General features: G+C 41.1%; 1 protein-coding gene across 1 annotated transcript in view; it reads right to left on the bottom strand.

Annotated features, from left to right (window-relative positions):
• LOC134350550 (echinoderm microtubule-associated protein-like 6) overlaps positions 1-14,713 on the bottom strand; it is a 392,224-nt gene that overhangs the window by 193,117 nt on the left and 184,394 nt on the right. The window contains exon 11 of the mRNA XM_063055883.1: positions 11,415-11,579. Within this exon, the coding sequence (XP_062911953.1) occupies positions 11,415-11,579 (165 nt within the window). The remainder of the gene's footprint in view (positions 1-11,414; positions 11,580-14,713) is intronic.

Genomic DNA, 14,713 nt, shown 5'->3' with positions numbered 1-14,713 from the left:
TGAGGACTCCCAAGTCCCTTTGCACTTATGATTTCTGAATTTGCTCCCCACTTAGAAAACAATCTATACATTTATTCCTTGTATGAAAGTGCATGACCATACATTTCCTCATTCATCTTGTCTTTCTTGCTTAGCAGACTTTAGCAGCACCTATCAAAAGGCCTTCTGAAAATCCAAGCAAGCAATATCTACTGATTCTTTTCTGTCTGTCGTGCCTGTTATCTCCTCAAAGAATTCCAACAGATTTGTTAGGCAAAATTTTAATTCAAGAAAACCATGCTGGTGTCCATCTATTTTATCACGTGCCTCAAAGTACCCCAAAACCTCATCCTTAATAATGGACTCCAACATCTTACTAACCACTGAAGTCGAGCTAACTGACCTATAATTTCTCGTCTTTTGCTTCTCTCCCTTCCTAAAGAGTTACATTTGCAATTTTCAGTTCTCAGTTCTCTGGAATCATTGCAGAATCTAATGATCTGTGAAAGATCATTACTGATGCCTTCACAGTCTCTTCTGCTAGAATACTCTGCATGTCCGAGGTTTTGTGCTATTGGCAGTAGAATGCTCTTGGACAGCGAACCACAAAAACACACAGTCGTTCTTCTGTTCTATTAACCATGGCATTAATTTGTTTGTTCCAATCCAATTCATTTGAGGGGATTCATTTGCAGTATGACTGTATATCAAAGATTACATTGCCTAGCATGTGTGATGAAGATAATAGTAGCACCCACCAGCCTAAACCTGGGAACAGTCTTGGCACAGAATCTTGTGAGAATTCAGGACCACCATTTCTCCTTGATAAAATGACGATCATATAGCCTTCTAAAATTTAGGTTGCAATAAATACTCTTTGGTTATATATTAATCTTTTCATATTTAGGTGATGAATTAATCAACACAATAAATCAAAATAGTAAGATGAAAACTTCCAGTCATGTAAAATTTAATATTAGAGACTTTAACTTTTTTATAACAATAATAATTCAAAATTAACTGCAGAGAAACCACAAGGAAATAACCTGTGCATTTAGCAGATCAATAGCAAGGCACAAGCCTAGTTCTCCTTCTTCTTCTTGTTTTATGGCGGTTGGCACCCAGCTTAATGGTGCATTACCGCCACCTTCTGCTCCGGAGTGTACAATAGACTTACATTCCAAATTCCTTCACCCAATCATACACACATATATACCCTAACCTACATTTTATCCTCCCATCTTTGGCCATCCTAGTACCCCATTCCTGCTTATTCATCATATCCTATAAAAAACCCCTGTACAAATTAAGAAAGCTAAAAATACCCTGACCTGCGCTTTCTCACCCATGCCCAGCAACCCTTTTAAAGTAAACACAAAATACTCTGCAGATGCTGGGGTCAAAGCAACACTCACAACACGCTGGAGGAACTCAGCAGGTCGGGTAGCATCCGTGGAAAAGATCGGTTGACGTTTCGGGCCGGAACCCTTCATCAGGATCGTAGAGGGAAGGGGCGGAGGCCCTATAAAGAAGGTGGGGGGAGGGTGGGAAGGAGAAGGCTGGTGGGTTCCAGGTGAAAAACCAGTAAGGAGACAGATAAAGGGGTGGGGGAGGGGAGGCAGGGAGGTGATAGGCAGGAAGGGTGAAGAAAGAATAGGGGGAAACACAATGGGTAGTAGAAGGAGGCAGAACCATGAGGGAGGTGATAGGCAGCTGGGGGAGGGGGCAGAGTGACATAGGGATAGAGGAAGGGAAGGGGAGGGAATTACCGGAAGTTGGAGAATTCTATGTTCATACCAAGGGACTGGAGACTACCTAGACGGTATATGAGGTGTTGCTCCTCCAACCTGAGTTTAGCCTCATCATTGCAGTAGAGGAGGCCATATATGGACATATCTGAATGGGAGTGGGAAGCAGAGTTGAAGTGGGTGGCTACTGGGAGATCCTGTCTGTTTTGGCGGATAGAGCAACCCTTTGAATGTGAATTCCTGCACCCCTAATTCCCTTGGATTGATTATCATCATCTCTCTCTGTACCCCATACTTCCTGCAACTCAGAACTGCATATTCTACTGACTCCTCTTCCTGACATTCCTCACACAATCCTGTCTGGTGTTTCCCTATCATTTTCAATGTTTTGTTTAATGTACAGTGCCCCAGCCTTAACCTAGTCCACACAGTTTCCTCTCTTCTGTATCCACTACCTACCCTAGTACCTGTAACACTCTTTTGTATTTGATGTAAATGCCTCCCTTTCCCCTCCTTGTCCCATCTTTCTTGCCACATTTGGTTGATTTTTTTCCCAGATTACACACTTAACCTCTGCTTTCCTGATATTCATGTGCATTTCTGTATTTTCTTTCTTTAACACCCTCTTTGCCAACTCATCCACCCTCTCATTCCTCTTCACCCCTACATGTGCTGGAATCCATAAAGATTTTACCTGACCTCCCAGATTTGCAATCCTTGTGACTGACTGAAGGACTTCATGAAGTATATCTTGCCGACTGTTTGAGTGAAAAGACCTTAAACTTGCTAGAACTGAGGATGAATCAAGCCTAGTTTATGAAAGGTTTCTATAGACATCAAGGTACATTACTGGTTACAAGATAATCCATGGAAACATATACTCCAAAATTAAGAGCTGGAGGAACTCAGCAAGTTGAGCAGCATCGGCAGAACAACACTTTGGGTTAAAACACTGCATGAGGTTAGTTCAACCCGAGTACCTCAAGCAGAGTGTATATTACTCCAAATTGTACAGTCCGAAGAGGCAGAGCAAAAAAAGACAAATTATGCAAATAAAAATAATACTGAGAACAGAGTTGTAAAGGGTCCTTGAAAGTGAGTCTGTAGGTCATAGAATCAGTTCACAGCAGTGATATATGAAGTTATTCACGTTGGTCAGAAGCCTGATGGTTGCACTGTTCCAGAAATTTGTGGTGTGGAACTTAAGGCTTCCGTAGCTACTGTCTGATAGCAGCAGTGAGTAGAGGGTAGTACTGGTGAGTAGACAGCTTCACCTGTGATGGACAGGGCAGTATCCACCATTCTTTGTAGCCTTCCCTGTTCCTGGGCATTGGTGGTTTCCATAATAAGCCATGATGCAACCAGTTAGGATATTCCCTACTGTGCATCTAAAAAAGTTTGTCTAAATTTTTGGTGACATTCTGAATCTACACAAACTCCCAAGTTTGTAATGACATGTATGTGCTCATCCTACGACAGATCCTCTGACATGTTGACACCGAGGAGTTTAAAGTCAATGACCTTCACCACCTCTGATTCTCTAATGAGGACTGGCTGATGGACCTCAGACATCCTCCTCCTGCAGGCAATAATTAGCTCTTTGATCTTGCTGCAGTTAGATGAGACGTTGTTGTTGAGGCGCCATTCAAACCAGATTTCTATCTCTCCACTATACGCTGATTCATCACCACCGGTGATTCTGCACCAACAGTAGTGATATCAGCAAACAAATATGGCATTGGAGGTACACTTAACCACACAATCATAGGTGAACCTGTGCTATTGATGAGTGTGGAGGAGATGTTGTTGCCAATTCATACTAACTGGGATCTGGCAGGGAAGAATTTGAGGTTGCCTGGGGAGGTACCAAGGACCAGGTTTTGGAGCTTAATGATGAGTTGAGAGGATGATAGCGCTGAATGCTGAGTTGTAATCAACGAAGAGCATCCTGACATACTTATTGGCAAAGTTCAAAGTAAATTTATTATCAAAGTACATATGTCACCATACATAATCCTGAGATTCATTATCTCATAGTAAATACAAAAATCACCACAGAATCAATGAAAAATTGCACACAAATGGAAGAACAACCAACATGTAAAAGACAACAAATTGTGCAAAAAATAAAACAACAAAATAATAAATAAATCAATAAATATTGAGAACATGTGCTGTAGTGTCCTTGAAAGTGAGTCCACAGGTCGTGGAAGCAGTTCGGTGCTGGGGTGAAAAAAGTTATCCACTCGCATTCTGGACTTGCTGGCTGAGGAGTAATACCTGTTCCTGAACCCGGTGGTGAGGGACCTAAGGCTCCTGCACCTCCTCCTGATGACAGGAGCGTGAAGAGATTATGGCCTGGATGGTGGGAGTTCCTTGCTGATGGATGCTGCTCTCCTGCGAAAACACTCCTTGTAGATTTGCTCAATGGTGGAGAAGGCTTTACCTGTGATGGACTGGGCTGTATCCACTACTTTTTGTAGGCTTTTCTATTCAAGGACATCGGTCTTTCAATACTAAGCCATGATGCAACCTGGTCAGTTTAATTTCCACTGTGCATCTATAGAAGTTGTCAAAGTTTTAGATGACATACTGAATCTTTGCAAACTTCTAACAAAGTAGTAGCACCGTTCTGCCTCTTTTGTAATGGCACTTGCATGTTGGATCCAGGATAGATCCTCTGAAATGGTAACGCCGAGAAATTGAAGGTTAATGACCCTCTCCATCTGTGATCCCCTGATGAAGACTAGATCATGGAGTTCTGGTTTCCTTTTCCTACATCCAAAAACCAGCTGTTTCATTTTGCTGACATTGAGTGAGAAGTTGCACCATTCAGGTAGCTAACAGCCAGTCAATATAAAAATGTTCCAGAGCTGGGTGAAGAGACCATGAAATGGTATTTGTTGTTGACCTGTTGTAATGACAGGAAAATTGGAATGGATCCAGGTCACTTCCTCAGGCAGAAGTTAGTATGCATCATGACCAACCTTTCAAAGCATTTTATCATGGTGGATTTAAGTGGTACTGTATGATAGTCACTGAGGCAGGTTCCATGTTCTTCCTGGGCATCAGTACAATTGATGCCTGCTTGAAGTAAACTGCCAAGATGAGAATTTGAAGATGTCTATAAACACTCAAGCCAGTTGATCAGCTAAATACACTGTTTGGGTCAGATGCTTCCAGTGGTTCACCTCCTAAAGGATGCTCGCACATTATCCTCAGAGTCTGAGATAACAGGCTCACAGGGGTTGTGGGGATTTGTGAAGTTGCCTCCACGTTCTGTCGGTCAAGGTGAGCATAAAAGGCATTGAGCTCATCTGGGAGCAAAACCTCTTTACCATGTATGATGCTTGGCTTTGCTTTGTAGGAGGTGATAGCATTCAAGCCCTGCCACAGTTGTCGAGCATCCTTCTGTAATTAAGGTTTAGTCCAGAATTGCCACTTTGCATGTGAAATAGCCACTTTGACCTCTTGAACTTTTCCAGATCATCAGCCCTAAACATCATCCATTTAGCCCTCAACAGATTACAAATCTTTTGGTTCATCCAGGGCTTCCGATTGGGGAAGACTGAATGATTTTGTGAGGACACACTCATCTATGTGTTTCTTTATAAAGTTCATTACAATAGTGGCATATTGATTCAGGTGGTATGATGAGTACTTGAACATGGTCAAGTACCCTTGAAAATGGAATTCAATCTGGATAAGTGTGAGGTGATGCATTTGGGAAGGACAAACCAGAAGGCTGAGTACGGGGTTAATGGTTGGTTACTTAAGAGCGTGGATGAAGAAAGGGACCTTGAGGTTCAAATCCATACATCCCTCAAGGTTGCTGCACAGGTCACTGCACTGGATAGGGTAGATAAGAAGGCCTATGGGATGCTAGGCTTCATTAATAGGGGGATTGAGTTCAAGAGTAGAGAAGTCATATTGCAACTCTACAAATCTCTGAAGAGACCAAACTTAGAGTATTGTGTTCAATTCTGGTCACTTCATTATAGGAAGGATGTGGAAGCTATGGAAAGGGTGCAGAGGAGATTTACCAGGATGTTGCCTGGATTGGAAAACAAGTCTTATGAGGCAAGGTTAGCAGAGCTGGGACTTATCTCTTTGAAGCGTAGAAGAAAGAGAGGGGACTTGATAGAGGTCTACAAGATTATGAGAGGCTTAGATAGGGTGGATAGCCAGTACCTGTTTCCCAGGGCACAAATAGCAAACACCAGAAGGCATATGTACAAAGTTAAGGGAGGGAAGTTTAGGGGAGACATCAGGGGTAAGTTTTTTTTTTACACAGAGGGTTGTGAATGTCTGGAATGACTTGCCAGGGATGGTGGTGGAGGCAAAAACATTAGGGGTATTTAAGAGCCTCTTGGACAGGCACATGGATGAAAGAAAAATAGAGGGTTATGGAGTAGTGTGAGTTTAGTACTTTTTTTTAGGATTATATGGGTCGGCACAACATCGTGGGCCGAAGGTCCTGTACTGTGCTGTAGTGTTCCATGGTCCAATCCACCGACCTGAAGCAGTTCTATGGCCATTCCTCTGCCTCCTATGGACCTCTGTTGTCCTTGCCTCTGGTGCCTTAGTCTTTAGTCTCTGCCTATTTGCAGGTAGGAGGAGGACAGCCATATGATCAGATTTCCAAAGGATGTAATGGTAGGCATTCTTGATGGTAATATATCAGTGGCGGACTGTATTGGATCATCTGGTGCTGTAGGTGAAGTGTTGGCAATAGGTGGGCATTGAGTTCTTCAAGCTAGCCTGATTGAAGTCTGCAGAAAGGATGTGGAAGCTATCAAGGAAGGCTGTTTCTTGTTTGTTAATCAAGACACACAATACGCTGACTGCTGGCTTGACATCTACCTTTGGCATGAGGTAAACAGCAATAAGGATCATGGCAAAGAACTCCCAAGATAAGTAGAACAGTCAGCACCTAATCATAAAATGGGAGGACAAGTTTTGAAACAAAATTATTCTACCGAAGTACCACAATTAGTTATCATGAAACAGACACTAATACCTAGATCCTTTTCTTATGTTGCTGTATGGTGGATTGAGAATCCCTTTGACTGAATTGTAGAGTGCGGGGTGAGCCATGTCTCAGTGACACAGAATGTTGTATCATTTCCCTATAATACAGCAACCTTGGCCTCTGCCAGCACTATGACTAGGAGGAGCTTTGTGAATGGGCAGTGTTGCTTGATGAACCTTTTAGAGTTTTTTGTAGTAATCAAAAATGTAGATGACAGTAGTGCAGTGGTTGTTGTCTTTTTGAACTTCAGCAATGCCTTCAACTAGGTCCCACATTGTAGGCTGGTCTGGAAGGTTAGGTCCCATGGAATCCAGGGAAGAGTTGGTTCAATGGATTCAAAATTGCGTCATACTGTAGGTAGAAAGCAGAGGGTGGTAGTTAAAGTTTTTTTCTTGGAATGAAGACCGGTGACTAGTGATGTGCCTCAGTGCCTGGTGTTAGGATCCTTGCTATTCTTTATTTATACAAATCATTTGGATGTGAATGGTCAAAGTTTGATCAGCATGTTTATGCATGGTACATAATTATGAGGTGGCATTGTTGACAGCAAAGTAGGGGTGTGGAACAGTTAGACGAGTTGAGGGGTGGAAAGTGAAATTTATCACAGTTAAGTTCAAGGAAATGGATTTTGCAAAGTCTAACCAGCTTAGGACTTAAACTATAACTGGTAGGGTACTGGGAGCATAATGAAATTGAGAGAGTTTGGAGTACAAGTGCATAGTTCATTGAAAGCAGTATCACAGGTGGACAGAATGGTGAGAAAGGCATTTAGCCATCAGTCAGGACATTAAGTATAGAAACAGGGACATTATGTTGCAATTGTGTAAGTCATTGGTGAGGTTGCACTTGGAGTATGTGTACAGATTAGGCCATCCTGTTATTAAACTAGAAAAAGCACAGAAAATATTTTATATGAGGTTGTTACTAGGACTAAATGGTCTGAGTGATAGGTGGAGTTTAGAAAGATCAGTCTTTTATCCTTGGAGCACAAGAGAATGAGGTGTGACCTTATCGGGGTCTCTATACTCATGAAGTGGATGTTATCAATCTTTTCCTGGGGTGGGAAAAGACTTCTCAAGGGTAATCTAAGAATAGTGGTGCTAGATTTTGGGTGATAAGGTAAAGATTTAAAAGGGAACTGAGAGGCAACTTTTTCCACACAGAGGGTTGCAAGTATATAGAACAAGCTGCCACAGGAAATGGTCTAAGAAGAACTTGGACAGGCACATGCAAGAGCAGGGTGTAGAGGGATATAGGCCTGAATACAGGAAACTGGGACTAAAGAGTTGGGCGCCACAGTAGTCATGGACTCATTGGGCCAAAGGGCTCTTTGACTATCTTCAGCCTCATGTCTCCATACCCCAAGGTTAACTTGGACTCTGTTGTAATAACAGACCACTGTACCCTATGAAGTAGGCTAATATAGAGTTATGCAGTGATTCAGAAGAGGCACAGGCCCTTTGATTCACAAAGTCCACACCAAACATCAACCACTAATCCAATATGAATCCTTCATTGTTTTAAAAAAAATTCCTGCATTCTCATCAACTTCGCAGATTCTGCCTCTTACCTGTACACCAAAGGCAATTGACAGTGATCAATCTTCTTACCAAATCTCTTATCTTTTTAGGATATGGGAGGAAATCTACATGGTCATAGTGAAAATGTGCAAATACCAAATAGACACCACCCCAGGTTAGACTGTGCTAAAATCTCCAGCACTATGCAGCAGCAGATCTACTAGTCAGAGTAATATAGCATGGAAACAGGCCTTCCAGCCCAATTAGCCCATGTCAACCACAACATCCTCCCTACTAATCTAAATTGCCCATGTTCGGCCTATAATCCACTAATCCTCTCCCTTCCAAGTACCTATCTAAATGACTCCTAAATGTTGCAATTGTACCAGCCTTGACCTCCTCTTCTGGCAAGCTTATTCCATGTTTTCCTACCCTCAGTGTGAAGTTACCTCTCCGGCCTCTTAAATTGCTCCCCTCTTATCTTGTATTTGTGCACCTTGGGGAATAGATTCTGCCCATATCCTTCATGATTTTATTCACATCTATGAAGTTCACATCTTCTACTGGCTGCGCCGATGTGCCAACCTTTAGTACAATTATACAAGGCAATGGTGAGAACATGCTCCCTGCATGGTCTCCCTGCATATAAAAAAATTAAGGATATGTTTGCTAGAAAGGGCGTGCAACAAAGATTCACCACACTGACTGCCCAGATGGCAAGTATGTTGTATGAGAAAAGCCTGAGTCGGGTCAGTCTCTTTTCACACAAGGCAAAAGAATAAGGGGAAAAACTGCACTGAAATGTACAAAAGTCTTAACAACCTCAACTTTTGGCAGAAGAGTGTAAAGCAAGGGGTCGTAGTTGACTGGGTTTTGTTTTCTGTGAAATAAAGGAAGCTGGTGTATTAAGATAAGAGGGTCGTTGTCAGAATCTTTTTCCCAAGGTGGAGGAAATCAGAAACAAGAGGGCATAGGTTTAAGTTGAGAGGAAGGAGTTTTTAAAAAGAGGATTTGAGAAGGCTTTTTTTTAATACACAAGGAGTGGTTGATATCTAGAACTTTCTGCAAGAGGTATTGATGGAATCAGATACAATCACTATGCTTAAGAGACACAGGCAGAAACTTAAGTAGGCAAGGAATAAAAGGATTTGCACTAGCTTTGGCAAACAGATTAATGCAGATAGACAAAAAGGTAATTGAAAAAGGCAGTCATACATGGCCTCCTCTACTGCCATGATGAGGCTAAACTCAGGTTGGAGGAGCAACACCTCATATACCGTCCAGGTAGTCTCCAGCCTCTTGGTATGAACATAGAATTCTTCAACTTCCGGTAATTCCCTTCCCCTCCCTTCCCCAATCCCTATGTCATTCTGCCCCCTCCCCCAGCTGCCTATCACCTCCCTCATGGTTCCGCCTCCTTCTACTACCCATTGTGTTTTCTCCTATTCCTTCTTCACCTTTCCTGCCTATCCCCTCCCTGTTTCCCCTCCCCCACCCCTTTATCTTTCCCCTTGCTGGTTTTTCACCTGGAACCCACCAGCCTTCTCCTTCCCACCCTCCCTCCACCTTCTTTATAGGGCCTCTGCCCCTTCCCCCTACAGTCCTGACAAAGGGTTCCAGCCAGAAACGTCGACTGATCTTTTCCACGGATGCTGCCCGACCTGCTGAGTTCCTCCAGCGTGTTGTGAGTGTTGCTTTGACCCCGGCATCTGCAGATTATTTTGTGTTTAAGGTAACTGAAAGGCTTACTTCGGTGATGTACAACTCTATAACACAACTTCAAAATAATTGATAGGCGATTTAGGATTGAAATGAGGAGAATTTTCTTCAATAACAAGACAGTAAATCTTTGGAATTCTTTTACCTCTAAGAATTGTGAAGACTTGTACATTCATTGTATTTAACACTGGGATGAATACATTTCTGGATATTAGAGAAATCAAGGGATAGAGATCAGTCAGAAAAGTGCTGTTAAAGTCAGAAATTGGCCATGACTTTGTTCATGGAAAAATAACAAAAGTATCTATTAGCATATCTGCCAGTCTCAAATTCAAAATCAAATCAAATTCAAGCCTAATTATGTGAATACAGCCAAATGAAACAGCATTCCTCTGGGATCAAGGTGCAAAACATACACAGCACATTCAAAATAGCAAGTAAAATAACATATTCATGCAAAAAAAAACATATATTTAGCCAAGTCTTGAGCGATATGTCCTACAAATTCCCGGCATGTAAAGTTCCCAGCAGCGCACAGACGCATGCAATCCATCCTGTCATGCCACTGATCGAACACTGGAGGGCAGCACGAACAGGAGAGGCCAGCCCCCATCAAGCACAGACGCTGCACTACACTGCCCCCAGCATCTCATCTCCTGGACTCCAGCAGTAGGCAAACTTGTGGCCTGAGGCCTAGTCCTCAACAAACAGCACCATGCAGCTACCTCATCATCTGTTATTTCACCAAACAAGGGAAACTGGCCTGCAGCATCTTACACCATCAATGTCCAACAGGGTCTTGTGATCGCAAGAGAAACATTCAAGACAATCACCCACAGTTACGCTGCACACCACTTTCATGCACAAACTCCGATGCCTTCCTGTAGCAGGCAGCAACACGGTCTGCACCCAGTCCAGCACCTCTGCCAACGAGCAGTTTACTGTTGGGGTAGATCTTCAGTTTCTTAAGTTCTTAAGAGTCCAGCATTGTCTTGCTATTGTAGAAAAGACTTAAAGAAACAAACACCTTTGGTTGGCCCCCAAGAGGCCACTGCGTTTGAACGCTGTCATCTTACCAGAAGTTATCTGTTAACCCATTCACCTGTTTGGAATTATTTGGCTGTATGTTATTTGTTTAGTCAAGCGAGACCAAAATTCACTTTAGGATGTCTGTGGGCATTTATTTGAAAACCAGCTCTACATATTATTTGAGAGGTTGAAGATCCGATAGTACTGATCATTCAGTCAAGGCTAATTCTGACTTTATCTTGCTGATGAAGTAACTCAAGATAGTCAGGCTTAGCACATGGCTACATAAACATTGAAGCATATCCTAGGGTTGAGATAATTACACTCCAACATTAGCTATATGAAATTCAACATTAATTTAGTAATATAATACACTGCTTTAATTACCTTGTGATATATCAAATCCCCCGTTTGACATTCCTTCGGGAATAAATCGCCATTGAAATACAGAGTGATCGGCACCACCTGTACTCATTACCCATTGAAAATCATAGGACCAACGTACATTAGTCACATGAGCAGAATGTCCAACATATTTACGGAATTTTGCTCCTAAAATGAGAAAGATGATTGTGCAGAAAAATGCATATTATGTTATGAGCATCTACTGCATTCTTTTTACAATACTGTTCTTAAAGTGCTTAGAGCCACGGGAACAATAATAATCTAAAACTAGAAGTCTGTTAAAAGTACTCTAAATATTTTTAGTTATAACAATATCAATGGTAAGAATGTAAATGAAACATTTCATGAAAATTTAACAGTTTTATAATTGAAAACACCTAATCGAACACCCTTTACAAAAGCTATTCATAACTATTTATACTTCTAATAAATGTACAGAATATTGTGAAGAATGAAAACTTAATTATGTAAGAATTTAATCCAATATATTTATTTCGAAAGCTTGTTCTGAAGTGAAGCAATGCCAAGAATTTCACATTATTTCTTCCAAAGTTTGTTTACCTATTAGATCCTGTCGTTTTTCCCATTATTGTTTATATTGAATCAGGTTACTCTGGGGTCAGTTACCCAGCGGTTTGGAGGACAAAAATAATGTTGGTTTTAATACCAAGAATTAAACAGCTAATTAACTCCTTTCATTCCTGTAAAATAATACCAAAAAATATGTAAAGACAACAAGAGCTGCTTAGACTCATCTCCCTTCCCAACTATCAGTCCACAGTCCTGGGGTCACAATACTTCAGGAGGTTAATGACCTGTGTGATAGGGTGTCTGTTTGAAAACTACACGAATACTGAAGGATTATAATTCCTTCTGGTTATTGAACATCTGAGTTTGCATGATGGTTAGAATTATTTTCTCATGATCTGTGAATGTGTAAGACTGAATTTTCATGGTGTTAAACAACTCTTATTAATTGCAATTTTAACAAATTCTCCAAGGTCAGATGTCTGACAAATTAGCCCAAAATACACAGATTTTCCTCTCTCATCTTTCATGAATTATAGATAGAGACTTTCTGATCTAAAGAGTGATTGTCAAGTTTGGCAGTGCTTTAGGAGATTATGCAACGTTGCATTATTCTCACGAATTGCCTTTAAAAAATATACTCTCCTAAGAAATGTCACATAAATACTATTGTTTTCATCAGTACTCTTATTTTGCTTGAGAGTCCAAACTCCTGATCTAGTATTACACTACATGGCATGTTCAGCATGCTCTGCTGTAACAGATAGAAAATAATTATTCAGCAAAAATTCTTTAGATCCTTATTTTCATTTACAATTGTAGGGTTCTCAGTAATACTCATTGTAATGTTAATTGTTAAGGCTGACAAAATGGCTTCTCTATACTATTAACTGCTGAGTAAGGGGTTCTCTGTAGCAGCATGTTTGGGTTACAATTAGTGATAACGGGACTTGTATTCATTTGCTAGCCAATGGAAGTCACGTTATTCTCTCTGTATGTATGGGAACCAGAGGAGAAGCGCGGGCTTTTGGGGTCGAGGAGAAGAGAAGAGGTCAGACGTGAGTCGAGCGCTCTGGTAGATCACCGGGAGTAATCCCAGCTGAGGGTCGACGGAGTTCGGAGGAGATCGAGGGGAGGAACGGATGCCGAATTTCGTGAGCTCCAACGAATTATTTGTGCACAGAACTGATAAAATTTACTGATTTGGCACCTTTATTTTATTTGTTTCTACTAACCCATCACCGAGAAATAATTATAAAGTGTAATCACTTACTTGCCTATCGTGTACTGTCTGATATTTTATGTTGTGGGCTTGTACCTGGGTGCAATCACACAGTATCCACACCAACGCAATTACAGAGTTGGTGGGGTCAACGCCAGTTTACCCTAGACGAACGGGAGCCAAGTGTGGCATAGTCGCTATACAATGTTAACACTCACTTATTTTTTCTATTTTTCTAAAATGTTGATTTCAATGTTGATTGCTTGCTTGCTCTTTCTTTCCCAATCCTAATGACAAATGATTACATAACTCGCACTAGAATTTTAAATTGACCAAATGTTCAGCTACATTGCTTTTCATATGAAGTCATAAATTTGGTGTTTGCTTCTTCATTCCACCTCCTCACAGTGGGCAGCAATTACTTTCTGCAGTGATAGTGAGGAAAAAAGTGATTCAAGACATTAATTTTAATGTAAACCACTCACTGTAGCACAAATACATAACTTACACTTTCAATGTGTTTGCCTCATCACTAAACTCTTCATTCTGTTCTTTCAAGAATGGTCATCCATTTCACAATAATTCTATGTTACTAAGGATTTTTGTAATCGTTTGTACTGCAGTTTTTACTATTTGCTTTCTATCCATAGAACATGGAATGTTACAGCCCAGCACATCCTTTGGCCACGATATTTTGCTGACTTGTTAATCTACATTAAGTTCAATCTAACCATTCCCTCCCACATAGCCCTCCATATACCTATTTAAGAGTCTCTTACAAGTGCCTAATGTATCTGCCTCTATTACTACACTTGACAGCGCACTCCATGCACCTACCACTCTGTAAGAACTTCACTGACATTCCTCCTATATTTTCCTCAAATCACCTTAAAATTGTGACCCTCGTATTAGCTACAGTATTGCTGTCCTTAGGAAAATCTCTGATTATCCACTCTTATCATCTGGTACACCTCTATCAAGTCACCTCGCATCCTCCTTTGCTCCAAAGAGAAGAGTCCTAGCTCATTCAACCTCTCCTCATAGGACACTCCTGCTATATTTTCTCCAATCCAGGCAGCATCCTGGTAAATCTCCTGTCCCATGCACATTCAATTCTACCTTGAAAAGGGAATTAATTGAGGATTTTAAGGTGATGTAAATGGAGAGAGATAAATGAGGGGGAAAAGAAAAAAAATAATGCTGAAACAATGAGGCACTGACCCAAAGGCTAATGCAAGCTCAAAGAATACCACCTTGTCTTCCATCTAGTCATATTATAGCCCTCGGGATTCACTGAACATTATAATTTCAAGCAACCAGCCTCGATTGTGTCAGAACTTGCCAATTGAAATGTAAGGCCAATAACTCAATTTTTTTCTCATGATGCTGCCTCAATTTCACTGTTAATTTCAGTGTTCTCTTTTAGTTCAGATTTTCAGCAACTATCATATCATGTATCTTACAGATACAAAAATCATTTGCTTTCATGGCTTTTATTTTCAGCTCCTTCAGACACATCAGCTGCCAATAA

This window comes from Mobula hypostoma, chromosome 8 (assembly GCF_963921235.1).
Source record: "Mobula hypostoma chromosome 8, sMobHyp1.1, whole genome shotgun sequence".
Classification (NCBI taxonomy): domain Eukaryota; kingdom Metazoa; phylum Chordata; class Chondrichthyes; order Myliobatiformes; family Myliobatidae; genus Mobula; species Mobula hypostoma.
The sequence above is the reverse complement of the archived record's forward strand: the minus strand, read 5'-3'. Positions and strand labels throughout refer to the sequence as shown.